Below are 15,023 nucleotides of genomic sequence, written 5' to 3'. Positions count from 1 at the left end.
GTCATGGCTCTAATTAAGTGCTACATTGACAGCTGAAATTCTGCTCTCTGCTGGCTCATGCTGCAGGGACCGTGACCTCGCAACTGAAGCGTAATAAGGGACTACAGAGCGGTTGCCATGTCATTTTCTTATTACAGGTGGTTTGTGATGTCACAACTTAGCCTGTAATAAGACATTTATTTCCAGGGTTTTATATGGATATTGCAGGCTGCCATGTTTTATTTATATTGCATACATGGAATAATGGCCGATGTCATATGTGCTCCATCACTGAATTTGTATGGAAATAGCCCAAATAGGAATTGGCTAACAGCTGGGCTATTTTCAGGGCTACCACTGCAGAGACTAGAAAGATGGTCACCGCTACCAAAGAAAAATGTTTAAGCTATCTAGAAAACCCAGAACCACTTTACCGCTGGCTCCTGCACCTGGTTGCCGTGATTTTAGTTAGGCCTCCTATGCACATGTAGCTGTCTGTTCCAGCCTTAGGAGACCTCAGACGCCAATGCAGCTCCCTTAGCATTGGATCCAAGATTCGGCCTTGATCCCTGTCTCCAAAAATCCCACTTTGTCCCGCGTGAACCTGATAAATGTAATCATCTACTCCACCAGAACCCGCCTCAATCCACTCAGTATCCGGATGTCTGCGCAACACAGACGGCAACACTAAGTTTCCGACAGAAGGCAATTTGACCTGCCTGGAAAGTGTATTTTTTTTTGTTGTATATCTCAAAGGTAAAAAGGATCTTATAGAAAGGAACAATGTTTTGCTTCTGCGTGTAGACAGATTCACATTAGCTGTGATCCGTGGCAGTGGACATGAGAATACGGGTGGTGCGTCATACTATATGCTTTCAGCTTTCCGCGTGTAGAGGCTACAAGCCCTCAAGAAGACGGCCACAGCAGACGTTCCTATGCCCCGCCTCGCGAGTGGTGGCTCAACCACCAGGTAGTTTCCCTCTTTGGGAGGTGGGGAAATCTAGCAATCGATTAATGAGTTCCCGGTCATAAGTTGAGGTACGCTTTTTTGTTTCTATCCTGCGTGGAGTGGCATACACGCTTCATTGTGTCCACCCTTCTTGAACCTTCCAGAGGCCATCTCCCACATGCCTTTCCTTCTCTTTTTCTTCTTTACAATATTGTGCTGAAGTTCAGGAATTCTCCCTCATGTGATTCCGGCAGCTCGTCAATGACCAAATCAGTCTTGGTGTTTAACCCATTAGAACTGACAGAGGTCTCCCATCTTCTGCTTCCACGTTGAGGGGTTTGTGCTTGGACATTTCCCACCCCCGCACCCCACAATCAGTAAGCCTATCCACCAGGTACCCTAGGAACCAATCTTAGGTCCTGTAGGGCTTTCCAAAAAGTACCAGGGGATGCTTAAGAGGTGTGGATGCACTCCTCTAGGTAGTAATGTATGAGCCAATGATTCAGAATTTGCCAATAGGGCTTAGCCATCAACATCAAGCCCCTAAAATGTTATAGGAACATTCCAGTCAACTGTCCACAAGCGGAGAACACACACAACAATAGACCGCATGCTATCCCACACCACGCAACTTCACACCACTCAGCTCACCACAAACACACACACACCTCTCTACCCATTGCACACTCCGCTCTACCCAGCACACCTTACATGCACACACATGCATACAAATACATATACAGGGGCACACACACATCTTCAAAGCGAACAAAAATACAAATACCTGGAAATAGAAGGCATGTTCCACATGCGCTTCACTTTTCCTGCGGTATGAGGCACCAAGGAAGGTGGTACCAGGTCATTGTTAAAATATTGAATCAGAAACTGACCAAAGAGAACGCGTCATGTTTCTCCTAATGCTCCATCAAGCAGGTGCTGCCTTAAAAGTAACTAATTTTCTCAGGTCGTTTAATAAAGTAAGGACAATTATGTAGGGGAAATCGAGGCACAATCAAAACAGTTCACTTATTGTATATAGGATTACGGTCCCCTCACCTTGTGGGATCAACCAGATTATTTACGATAGCATCATTTCTAAAGTAGTCATTTGATTACACCCCCCTGTCCTATTGCACTCCATTGGGAATTACCCAACCACTTTGAGTTGCGCTCCACAAATGACAAAGCCATCCAAAGCAAAATGTTCAGACATTATAACCTTCCACAGTTCACTTTATCTGCATTTGCGACTCAAATCACAGAAAACAACTTGAATTCACTTGTTTTATTACGTTCTATTCATTTTGCACGAAAGTGGGCCAAATGCACAACCAAATGAAACCATTCCAAAATATTTTTTCAGCCCAAATTCCCTCAATCCACCAAGATTGTAATGCCTTTTGACGTGAAAGTTATACATTTCTGGGTTTCATAAATGAAATATACGCTTTTCTGGAACCTAGTTGACTCTCGGGGACTCTTTGGCCAGAAATAGAGTACATGATCCTAAACCACAGGTACTCTACATCTGAGTTCCCGGACGTCAACTATGCACGCAAATGAAAGCAGTGCGTATGTGCGTGAGAGAGAGAGAGAGAGAGAGAGAAAGAGAGAGTGTGTGTGTGCGCGCATCAGTTTGTGTGCGTGCCGCGTGAGTGTGCGTGTTCATAAATTTGAAAGGGTGAGATCCCACTGAGGTGAGAGGGGGGACAGTCCAGTCAGTAGAAGAGCAAAACCCCAAGGTATTGCCAACTCGGCCCTACCTGAAATACATGAACTCATGCCCAATAATGCTTGACTTGATAGTTCTACACAGATCAGCCTTTGAAACATTAAGTCATTTCCAGAGTGGATGGTGTACCACTAAACTGGACCTCAATCGGTTCCCTCATTCTCCATTTCACGTGTCGGATGCAGCCTTGCTGTATGTTGCTTGCTTGTAACTCTGTTATTCCTTGTTTTGTGCTGTGCCAGCCTTAGACTGAAGGAGGAGTGTGGAGGACTCTAGGGCATGGGTAAGAACCTCCTCCATAATAATAATTCTTAGCATGAACATATGTTCTGATTCGTGTCGCCGTGAAATGCATTTATCATCTGCTGTGGATTGATGCGGGTCGCAGCCGTGGCACGTCATTCCGAGTCTATGTCAGAGATTCCTAGTATGACCAGATACATTCATATCACTGCTGCCTCACTTCCCCAGTCCTGGGATTCCAATGTTACAAATCATTGGTATCTGGCCCTTTAAACTAAGTCCAGGGTATTCAAATTGGAGTTAATCAAGGCTTCAACCCCCGGAATGTATTATTTTCTGAAATGGGAGCCCTGGACAGGGAAAGTGATGTCATAGTGTCATAATCATTGTGTTACTCTATGAATGCCTCTCACACCTGTAAAGACAGCCCTGGAAACCAATTGACCATGGTAGCCAAATTTGATGGTAGGTCATGACAACTAAGCTCAGCCAGTTTGCCAATATCCCTGCCAACTGTTGACACATTGCCTGTATATTGTCCCCACTGTTATCTGTTCTTATTGATAAGCCCCTACCCCTTAGATACCAAGATGGTTACTACATGGGTCAAAGCAGAGAATAAAAATTCACAACAAAAAGGGCCAATGTATCTGCGTGTAGATATATGATAAATATGTATACGAAGTCATTAATTTATAGACATTTTGAAGCCAAAGCACTATACATGAATTAGAAAAAAAAATTACATAATATACAATTCAACTGATAAGTGAGTTATCACATGAATTGTACAAAGTTAAGGGAACTTGGAGGCATGGCTTGGGAAAGAAAGGGGAAGGTCATTTTGAAGATAGCAGTGGTTGAGAGGTAGGGGTGGGATACAAAGAATGCAAGGTGACAGGGAGTTCCATTGTTTAGGTGCATTTATAGATAGAATGAAAACGAGAAAGGATGAGCAAAGAAGAGAATGGGCAAGAATATAAGGGTCAACAGTGACCAGGTCCCATTGACCTTTTAGAGACATCAGAAGGCCAATTGGGGAATTCCAAACTTTGATACCTCTAATTGTTGGGTATTTTGAGAGCAAAAAGACATTTGTAGAGAAGACGCATGTAAGCAACATGGTCTTCTCGACAGGTGTTTTCCGAGCACCACTATCTAGACTAGGTCTGATGCCAGGTGAGGTGGAGGGATAGAATACGCTGATGGATCAATTAAAATGTGAGAGCATCTGCAGGGCATCAACAAGGACTCCTCTGCGCATCCTTTCCAAATATCATTGTCAAGACTTGAGGTAGAACTAGCTGGTAGACCAATCAAGATAGTGGAGAGTCACAAGACAGCAACATGGTCTACTCTGCATATCTTTTCCAAACATCAGTCTCTAGATGTGGGCTTAGTGCAGCTCTGCTGAACAGACAGAGTACACTGGAAGAGCAGCCAGGTTGGTTCAGCAGTAATCAAGATGAAATAATTAGCAGTGGGAGATTGTGTAGTCAGAGGCGAACAATGGCCTTAATTTGTGCTATACACATGAAAGTGGAGGGGGAATGAATGAAATGTAGATGGACAAGGAGCGACATGAATAGTTGGGAACAATATGATAAAAAGACAAGCAGCGAATGAGAACAATTGAGAGCTTGATGAGCAGAGAAGAACAGGATCTGGGCTATAGTGGAAAGATATTCTAGCACTTAAAGAAGATGTTCAGCTAGAAATGGTACATGGTTAACAATGCAAAACAATGAGAGGGATTGCCTTTGGGAGTAGCGTGCATCAAAGGATGAAGACAGGCCAAAGTCGGAAATAATATCAACAAGGGGAACAGTGTAGATAGAGAAAACTAGAGAGACAACATCAGACACTTGAGACATGTGTGTAGGTATGTGTTTGAATTCTCTACCCTAACAGCAGTAACAGCGAAAGCTCCCTGGAGGGGGCTCCTGCTTGGTTCTTGCCACCAGGGCAGTGACAGATACAGTTTAAAGTGTTTCTGGCTACAAAATGGAAGCCTGAAAGGTCTTAGAAAACAGATCTTTAGAGTAAATGTGCTGCTCACTTTACATAGGGACGTCAAAAACAAAAAAGATTTGTATATATTTTTATGGCCAATTACTTTGAAACAATAACATTTTTGAGAGAACTTCTCCTTTAAGGGTAGTTGGAACGTCTTAATATTCTCCAGTCCAGGACTATTATAAATCTGCTTGTTATCTATGGCGATTGCTGATAAGATGCACACTATATGGCCAACCCAGCAAGAGACAGAATGGGAGAAATTCCAAAATTCCTTTCCTCTCAGTGTATCAGAGAGCGGAATTTCGGTAATTACAACTTGAGAAAAACGTACTCTCTCCCAGCGCTGCCCTGGTGGGCCCTGGGTTTTTACCGGCTCAGATGGCTCTTTTCACAAGTTTCTACTTCAGTGAGTATGACTGGGGCTGTGGGGGGAGGGGGAGATTCCTGGCATCAGGTTAACAGAGGGCAAGACGATGCAATTGAACCCTCTGGAACTGAAGCCCGTGTTCCTAGCACTGAAGTTGTACCAAGGAATCAGTGTCCTACACAAGAAGCCGACCAGAGCTATATTCCACTCAAGCCCGCAGGTGAGGAATGGAGAAAGCGAATACAGATGAGGATATTCGTCATCCCACATGGGTATCTTCATTGGCCCATTGCTTCTTACAGAATCCATGCTGAGGCAATCGGGCACGTGCGCCTTATGATAGGGAATCCATGCCCACAAAGAGATCTACTCTCGCATTTCAGCCAGATGTAGTTTCCCTCTGTATCGAACACCCCTTTCATGAGGCGGTTTCAGATTTCCATTTGAAGCAGAACATCTCTCTTCGGGTCTCTTTCCTTGGCTCCATAGCATCTGACTGAAGAACCTCTTCACAATGTGGGTCTAAGGAAGTCCCTGAGTTTCTTAATAAACCATCCCATAGAATTCAGCGACCTTCCATTGGAAGACATAGACCTGGCAGGCAAGCTTCCAATCCCACATCTTTTTAATGGATTGTTCCTTTTATCTCCCAAGTTCCTTGCATCTGCCACTGATATGATTTCTAGGGAACCACTCTTGTGTATGGGGGTCATACCTATCACACTAGTAACAGTCCTTGTGACTTTTCAAACACTTGTAGCTATCATGAAGATCACTTGTGCAGTCACAAGGGCTGCTACATGCACAGTCTGTTAGCACTGCATAGTTTATGTGAATACTTGAGGTTATTCTTCACTAAGCCAAGCTATTCATCATAACCTGTTGTCATGTATCATGACGTCTGTTCACGCTTTTAACACCTCCAGTGCAACTTCCTTGGTCATCTGTTCTCAAAAGGTAGGAGCGCACAGAGATTAGATGTAAGGATGCCAAACTATGAGAAACAAGGAGGACTCAGGACACTCCAGCTTCCACGAGGCCACAGGACTTCCATCTTCACCCTGCACCAGGCACACTAGCCAATCAAGCGGCTGCGCTCTGGGAAGACAGGCTCTTTAGCATCAAGACGAGGAAAGTTATAGAAAATGTTGGAACCAGGTGGGATGGCTCAAATGCAAAACATCCTGTTACACAGCTCGTCTTTCACATAATGTTAATGGGCTTTTAAACTGCGGAGCTGGTCTCCTAACCCTGAAACACTTGCCCATGTAAAACATCAGTATTCTGTATCCAAATAAGGTGACTGTTCAATGTGTACTCTTGAACACCAGATCTACTGCCATTCATGTGATCATCAAAGACGATCACTTAGACCTTCTTTTCCTATCCTCTACTTGGTTACTGGGAGCTTACGGCCCAGACATTGCCTCCTTAGTTCCTGATTAATATGCCTTTAGCTATTACAATCGATTTAATGGCAGAGGCAGGGGGTTGGCCCTGGTAGCTCACAAACAATGTTCCATCTCCATCAAAGACAAGGTTGTCAACCAACCAGCCATTGGACCTCTCCTTCTGAAAACACAATAATCCTCAACGAAAAGAGACCTCTGCTGTCTCCTTGTCTCTGTCATATTGTTCCATATTCAAAACACCTTGAACCCATGCTGGTGCCACTAACTGCTAGAATAAACCAAGTATCCTTAGAGAGTTCCACATTCATCTTGACGTCTTATCGTAACCCCTTTCTTGTACTCCACAAAATGTATGTTCCATGTTTACTTACTTCAGACCCCAATCATAACTTGGGTCACACCTGGGACATGATAGCCAGTAGAGGCATCTCTATACCATCGATCGCCCTTCTCCCTCTCACACGGAGCAATCCCTAGCAGCTTCCCTTGGCAATAAGAATCATCGCTTATACACCTTGCTCTTCAGCGATTTCAGGCCACCATCTGTTCCGCTCATCCAAAAACCTTTCCAAAGAATTTCTCACTCCTTTCCTGTTAGGCTTCCAAACCAAACCCAAACCAGAGACGGGTCCCAGTTCCTTAACCACCCTCCTCAGTGACGCAGTAGGTAAGATCTGTGCACATCTTGCCCCAGAATACCACTGCAAGACAAAAAAGGAACTCTCACTGGTTTTCAGATTCACTGAGAAAACTCAAAAGCACTACCAGGGCCCTGGAAACTAAATGGGGGAAACCCTATCTGGAAGCTGGCAAACGGATTTACAAAACAAGCCTTGCATCTTATCTCACCAGCACTGCACAAGCCAAATAAATATTTTGTTTTCTTTAAAAGAATTCAAGATTATGCTAATAAAAGTAGAATTCTCTTGAAGATGGTAACTGACCTTGCTTGTCTTCCAACCACAGCCTGCATTACTACCCTTTTGTCTTTGTGAAATGAAATCCAGGATTAAATCAACATAAGAAATTGAGAAAATCAGGATCTTGCTTTCCACAATGGATACCTCTGTAGCAGAGTCTATCCCTGACACACATCTGTCCCCTCCGTTTTCTCCTTCTTCAAATTTCTCTCCATTGCTATCATTGAAATTAAAACCGAACTGGCCCACATATGATCTAATAACGCAATGGATGATCTAATTGCTGCATATGTGACCCTGAATTGCACTGCTTTATTTGCTCTCTTCATTATTAGAATGATCAACTATTACTTGCAACAAGACATTTTTCCTACCATTGGGAAACATGCATTGCTACTGCCTCTACCGAGCTGTCAGAGCCGACTATAGGCCAACTATCGGCCTATGGCTCCAGCTTCTAGAAACACTTGCTACGTCTCAATTCCAGACACCCTTGATGCTCTCAATCTCGTTTTTGGCCTGGTCATAGCACTGAATCTGCCCTACTTGCAATTTGTGATTCCCTCTTCGGGGCCACTGATGCAGGTCAGTAAACTCAAGCTACCCTCTCAATGCCTCAGTGGCCTTCGGCATGCTGGACCGTCGAATTCTAGCTAATAGGCTCGCTACTTGTTTTGAGCTCACAGCCTGCCAGTGGAGCTCTTCCTTCTCAGAAGACCAGTGCCAAGAAGTAATTCTAGGCTCTTTTCACTCCACCACTAAGCCAGTTCCCTCTGGGGACTCCCCAGAGATCCCCGATATCACCATTACTATTTATTCTCTGTAAGACCACTCTTTCACCTTATCGAATAATTTTATATTGCTCACCAGTCATACACTGATGACACACAACTTATGAAGATAAAAGATGCTTCTGATCAATTAACTAGTTTTAGTCTAGGCTTGGAGGCCTTCCAGACGTGGAAGGAAAACCAAGGGTCTTCGTCTCAGCCCTATTTCCAAGACCTCCCTTATATCCCACTAACTACAACATCCCCTACTTTCTGTGATAGCTTCCTACCAACTACCCCTGTTCACAACCTCAGATCCCATATGCACTCCCCAATGTCTCCGACTTCTCACTTTAAACATTTTTTTACTTTCAACTAAAAGCTTTAAAACACATTCTCCCTTATCTGCCGGGTAAAGCAGTGGTTGAAAAGAGCGGGAACGGTCGGGAGCAGTGTTCCGCTACTTTTATTTTTTACTGTTAACAGTTCCACTACTTTTTGCAACCATTTTCACCATTCTAGAAGTGTCATTTGTGAAGTTAAAGCACACTTCTCCACTTTACCACCAGACATCAGTTACAACTAACCTGAAATCTGCTTCAACTCTATTGGCTGGAGTCACAGTTCCACTACTTTTTTGGTACACTTCTATCTCCCGGTTAAAGAGAGAATCAGTCGTGGTGGTGGGGGCTCCTGTATATTCCCACCTCGACTTCTGCAACCCTTTGTCCGGAAGGTTATTCATCTCAAGCATTGCCAAATTTCAGACATTACAAAACTCTGCATTTAGACTAGGTGCTGGGCACAAGAAGTGCATGCATCTGTGACCTGCCAATCTCTATGCTGGCTGTCAATTAAAGATATGAACAAATGATATGAAAGGTTATTTATAACGCACTTAATACCCAGAGGTTTCTAAGCGCGGAGCCGGGGATCGAACCTGTATGGCTTAGTGTCGACTTGCTTCCAAGGTGAGCACCTTACCCCTGAGCTATCCGCCCGAGACGATTTAGGGTGCTTCTGCAGCTTGCATTACTACTCTGATCCATCTCTGCTCCCCTACCAGAGGATTAAGATCAGGCACTTGTGTACTTTGGGTGGTCCAAAGAGTCTGATGTTCGACACGAGGTAGACATAGATTTGCTGTTTGTGGACCCACAGTATGGAATCTCCTATCACTCTGAATCTGGAACCCAACCACCTTCGTTTTTTGAGGCTTGCTGAAGTCTTATCTTTCTCCTACCCCAAACTACCATGATGACATAGGCCAAGAGACGATTTAACTCATAATGAGCGCATTACAAATGATCGAACTCACTCATTATAGCAAGCAAGTAGGTGTCTAGGCTTGGCCCACACTAGGCCCAGCTATTATGGATGGAGATTGGAGTGTGCACGCCTCAGTTTTGTTCTTTTTCTCTGTCTTTCCCGCATCTTTTTAATTTGTGACCAGAGATAGACGTAATATAGTACTTGATGTGACATTGCCTGTTGTTATATGTTTTTCGTGTGAGCTGTGACAGCACGCCATGCCTTGTGTCCTCTTGTGTGCATGGCTAGAACCATTTCTGTTCAATCCTGCCTGCAACCACCACTCATAAAATGTTAAACCATCAAGGAGTTTTCATTACATATCATTGCATTTATTAAACAAATCTTGGATTGTGAATAATTTGAGGGCAAACCGATTATTCATGTTTGTTTTTGTTTTGTGTGCACAGGAAGCAAAAGCAGCGGCTCCAGCCGGAGCAATAGCGAGAAAAAAAGGACGCCGGGCAGGGAGAAGGACCGGAAATCCAGTGGCAGCGAGTCCGACCATGCCAACCGTGGCAGTGGCAGCAGGAGAAACAGTGGGCTGAGATGTGAACGACCCAGCAGCAAGCTGAGCCACCGAAGCCACGCCTCTGTCACTCGCAGTGAGCGGAGTCACCACTCCTCATACGGGCCTCCTGGCGTCCCACCTCTCTACAGCCTGCCAAGGACCGGCTCTAGGGTGTACAGGACAAGCGGACCTCCGGGCGGGCCCCCGGTCCGAGAGCTCAGCCTCGTCCCCCCTGAACTCACGGCAAGCCGTCAGTCCTTCCAGAAAGCAATGGGCAACCCTTGTGAATTCTTTGTTGACATCATGTGACAGGAAGTGCCTTCAGACTATTTCTTTCGTGCGAGTTCTGTTGCGGTTCGTTTTGTATCATTTTTTGTTGGTGTTGAACACTTAGAAAAATGAGCGTCTCGCATGTATGCTTGCTCTCGCCCTTCCCCAAACCCACCCAATCTCCGTGGTGTTGTGAAAGTGTAACGTACCACAGCACTGTCGAAACAGCAGTACTACAGGAAAGAAAGAAATGCCTAATTGTGTGTCCAGTCAACCAAAAATGGATCATTCGACTAAAGGAAAAGGTGAAAAGTAAATGGGTAACGGTATGTCCATGTGGTGGTGCTAGAGTCCTACCCATGAGTCAAGGTATTCGGAGCAAAGGAGGCTTTGCCATTTAAGAATGTGGGTCACAGGCGAGGGTGAAACAGTGACAACATATCCATTAAAGACCACTCAACTGGGGAGCTAAACTGCCAACATTCTTAGATCACAGAATGAAAGTCCATATTTAATTTGCGATGATTTTACCGAAGTATTTCAAAATGCGAACAGATTTGGGGAAATGTTGTGCATTGCACTGTGTGTAGATGTATGTCTCTGCCGTTTTGACTGCTTTGCCCGCTCATCTTGGCTCCAACTCGGTTAGACAAATCCCGGCTGTGTTCCGTTTCCTTCTTGGGCACGTTGTCCTCTTCTGGAAGACTGGCACGCGGAGGGGCATCCCATATGCATATTATTATCAGCACTGTCCAAGAGATGCTCATTAACCCTTTCAGAGCTGCCGCTTGCCGAGAGGAGATGTAGACCTCATCATTGAAGAAGCCATTGGATTATAGTGACATTTGAAGGCAGGCCCAGTGCATTGGCTGCTCTTGCGCCCCTTTGCAGGATTCTTACCGGCAACTGAGATGATTTAGAAAATCATAAGGAAAAGTGTTTTGAAAGGAATGCTCTCTCGTCCCGAGTCGGCATCTGTTGCTTTCAGTTTTAGCCAGTGGTCGAAGTGCACGAAAAGAAGTAGTGGAACTATGTTCCCCGCTGGCCTGCCCCTGCTCCCCACAAACCTCATTGACACAACCCCTCCCACACACAATACACCCCCACAAACACTTGCACCTGCTGTTTAAGGGAACAGTCAGTGCAGTGCACAAAAAGTGAAGGTTTCAACTTCTTCCTACACTTTTATTTTAAAACAAAACCATTCCGGAACGGTTTCTTTTTAAAATAAAAGTATAGGAGCTGTACAAGGTAATTTAAAGAAGTATAGGAGCACCGCTCCCGACCGCTCCCGCTCACTTCGACCACTGGTTTTAGCCTCACATATGAAAAAGGGGGCATCATTATGGGGTGGCGTAGTGCCCCCCCCCGCCCCGTCTCCCTCGGTGGACCTGGGAAAGCCCCCATCTCAAGATGCTGCTTGTGGGCGGAGATTGTCATTTCACTTATCTGTGCATACTGGACATTGCACATAGGAAGGCTTCTGAGGATTCACAAAGTGAGACTTACTCCTGGCAGTTATATTTAACATTACGAATTCACAAAGTTACAGGATTCACAAAACAACTTGCTACTGGGGCTTGCCCTGTGTCTATGCAGAGCTGTGTAACGTATGCATGTGTGAGCTACTCCCAGATCGGCACACGTTCCCAGGAGCATGTGATGGATGTGTGGGTGTGGCCAGGGGGTTGTCTGAATGGGAAGAAATGCAGGCACACAAAGAAGTGAATGTGTTGTGCATTCACAAAACTTCAGAGTTGTATTATAAGCTTTTGTGAACACACTTGAGCAGGGCAAGGCCTCAGCTCTGGCAGCGTCCCGGGTGAAAAGAAAAGTGAGGCGCCCCCGGGAAGGTGTGGCCAGCAGCAGCATGGGAGCTTTTCACTTTAATAGGGTGGCGCCAGCCCCGTGCACCGCCGGAGGTTGCAGGAAGATGGCAGCACTCTTTCTTGATGTCAGAGTGCTGAGCCCTGCGATACGATGGAAAAGGTGCGCTACCAAGATCCAGGGTCGGACTGGGACAAGAAATAGGCCCGTTCACCCAAAAAAAAGAGTCCCACCCCTTGCCGCATGACCCTTGATCGCTGATGCCATCACCAGAAGTGATTTCATTTGACCCCACCCCAAAGTAACATCACAGGATGTGATGAACCACGACCTTTCACCCCTTGACAAAACAGGAAGTGACATCAAATAGCATTGGTCATAAGTACACTAAATTACTGTGAATTCAAACAGACGTCCAAGGCCAAATGATAATATGTTATTGTATAGCACTTACGATTAACCTCTTTTATATAGAAGAAATATGCATACAATATCACCCAACCTGTGTTGGTACTCATTTATTGACCTAAGAAGAATGAAAGGCTTTTTGAAAAAAAGTAAATTGAAAACGAAATATATTTTTTTCTATTTTTTTTTCTTCCAAACCGGCCCAGGCTTGACCAGAAACCGTTCCCACTCCCCAGGGACGATTTCGGACCGGCCACGGGCAGAAAGGCCAAGGCGGCCAACCCGACCCTGCCAAGATCCTGTCATATTTCTCACGTGGGAGAGCAGACTGTTTACATTTAAGCATTCATTAACCATCATCATCATACTACTTTATTCAACACAATGGTCAGTAGCATACACACATATTGCAACTAGGTTAAAACATGCCACCCACTTTGCAACATAATAAAATTCCTAAAACCATATCGTGATCACAGTGTGCATGAGAAAAGCTCAACATCCATGCATAAATGTGTCTAAAAAGAATGCAAACGGTCTATGTCTGTCGTCAACATACTTTAGATCTCATCAAATGACTCCTACGAGACCAGGCACGATAAATATACGTAGTCACAAAGAATACAAAGCTTGGGTCAGCAGCTGCTTTACATAATAATATTGCATCAGCTACTCTTCGAATACAAGCCTTCCTAACTAAGTAGATGCAACATCCTCAGGTCATTGAATAAATCACAGAAGTTTCTAAAATGCATAATTGTTTCAACATCAATGCCGTACAAGGGACTTGTATCAGAATTAAGATCCTTCTAATTACACGTACATTTAGCTACCCTAAGGGTACCAGTCCTAGATCCCATCATATAAAAATGCGTGTGGCTGGATTGGAGAAATACAATGCAAATATTCCTCAAGGTTAAAACCACTTTTGATGGCCAGATAATCAGAGATGTCATGTCGCCAAAATGCCAGGGGTAGCAGAAGTGACATCATACAACCCTTGACCTCTGATGACATCACAGCAAGTGATGTCATTTGACCCCACCTCGAAGTGACATCACAGGAAGCAATGGAACAGAACCTTTCACCCCTAGACAAAACAGGAAGTGGCATCACATAGCATTGTTCCTAAGTACACTACGAACAATATGGTTATGATATCACTGTAATGTGATATACATTTCCTACAAGAATGAAACACCATATGTATGGTTAATATCAATGTGTATAGGCCCATACATCCCAAATTACTAAGAATGCAAGCAGACGTCCAAGGCCAAATGATAATGCTGTGTTATTATATGGCACTTATCTTAAGTGCTATACACAGAAGAAATATAAATACAATATTACCCACCATGTGTTGATACTCATTGATAGACCTCAGAAGGATGAAAGGTTGAGTTGGCCTTGCTGGGATTCGAACCAGAAACTTACAGATCACACACACCACAGCAGCGAGCGCTCAACCCAGTGAGCTATCTTAAATCAGACTAAATCAGTGACTCACTCCCTGAAGTGTGTCTAAAATAAACCTTTAATGAGTCTAGCAATTATTGAATAGAATTCCAGAAAGACTATTTCTTATTCCTATTATTTCTTATTTGGGGTCACTGCTCAAAGTGTTACACTTATGGAACCCCCTGTTTTTTTAAGAGGACTGAACAAGAAATCCAGCCACTCCAGAAACAAAGGGCCACATGGATCTGGCCACAGTCCAGGAGCTTCCATTAAAAAAATAATATATATATATATATATATATATATATATATATATATATATATATATATATATATATATATATAGATATATATATATATATATTCTTTTTTTTAGGGGTAGCATGGGAGACCACTGGTGACCCCCAAATGACATCCCTGCAGATAAGGTACCTTAACCTTCAAACTGGGCGCTTCCATTTGTTTGCATGTGTCCTGGTTAGCAGCAATTTTTGCAGCATTCTTGCTGTTTGTTATTAGCATTGCAGGGTCTGACCAAACATTACTTAGATGAAGGTTTTAATGTATTGAACCAACAGCATAGATTGACCTCCTGCAGATTAAAATATATTAATTTGCACCTCACTATATTCCGAGAGTTCTGAGTTCGCCCAAAGTCTCATCCAATGCACAGCCAACTAAACATAGCAGTAAACCTCCAATGGCAAAGGACAAAAGGCCACCCAGACGATATCAATACCCTATGATGACGAGCTTTCAAAACTGTCATCCATCCACCCCTCGCCCGCCCCAAGAAATGTGAGGCTGCTCCACCACCGCACCAGCTCAGGGAAGCTGTTCATTG

At 44.2% G+C, this 15,023-nt stretch overlaps 1 protein-coding gene across 4 annotated transcripts in view; it reads left to right on the top strand.

The window, feature by feature from the left end:
* Positions 1–13,578, top strand: part of DVL1 (dishevelled segment polarity protein 1) — a 940,598-nt gene extending 927,020 nt beyond the window's left edge. For 3 of the 4 annotated variants that reach the window (XM_069610109.1, XM_069610108.1, XM_069610110.1), the window contains one exon: positions 10,113–13,578. In XM_069610109.1, coding sequence (XP_069466210.1) covers positions 10,113–10,522 — 410 coding nt within the window. In that variant the 3' untranslated portion in view covers positions 10,523–13,578. Of the gene's footprint in view, positions 1–2,902; positions 2,944–10,112 lie in introns of all 4 variants that reach the window. The other variant, XM_069610111.1, reaches the window with a different exon arrangement.
* The last annotated feature ends 1,445 nt before the right edge of the window (positions 13,579–15,023 follow it).

This window comes from Ambystoma mexicanum, chromosome 8, assembly GCF_040938575.1.
Source record: "Ambystoma mexicanum isolate Mex_15411 chromosome 8, UKY_AmexF1_1, whole genome shotgun sequence".
Taxonomy (NCBI): domain Eukaryota; kingdom Metazoa; phylum Chordata; class Amphibia; order Caudata; family Ambystomatidae; genus Ambystoma; species Ambystoma mexicanum.
This window is presented reverse-complemented; position numbering and strand designations above follow the sequence as displayed.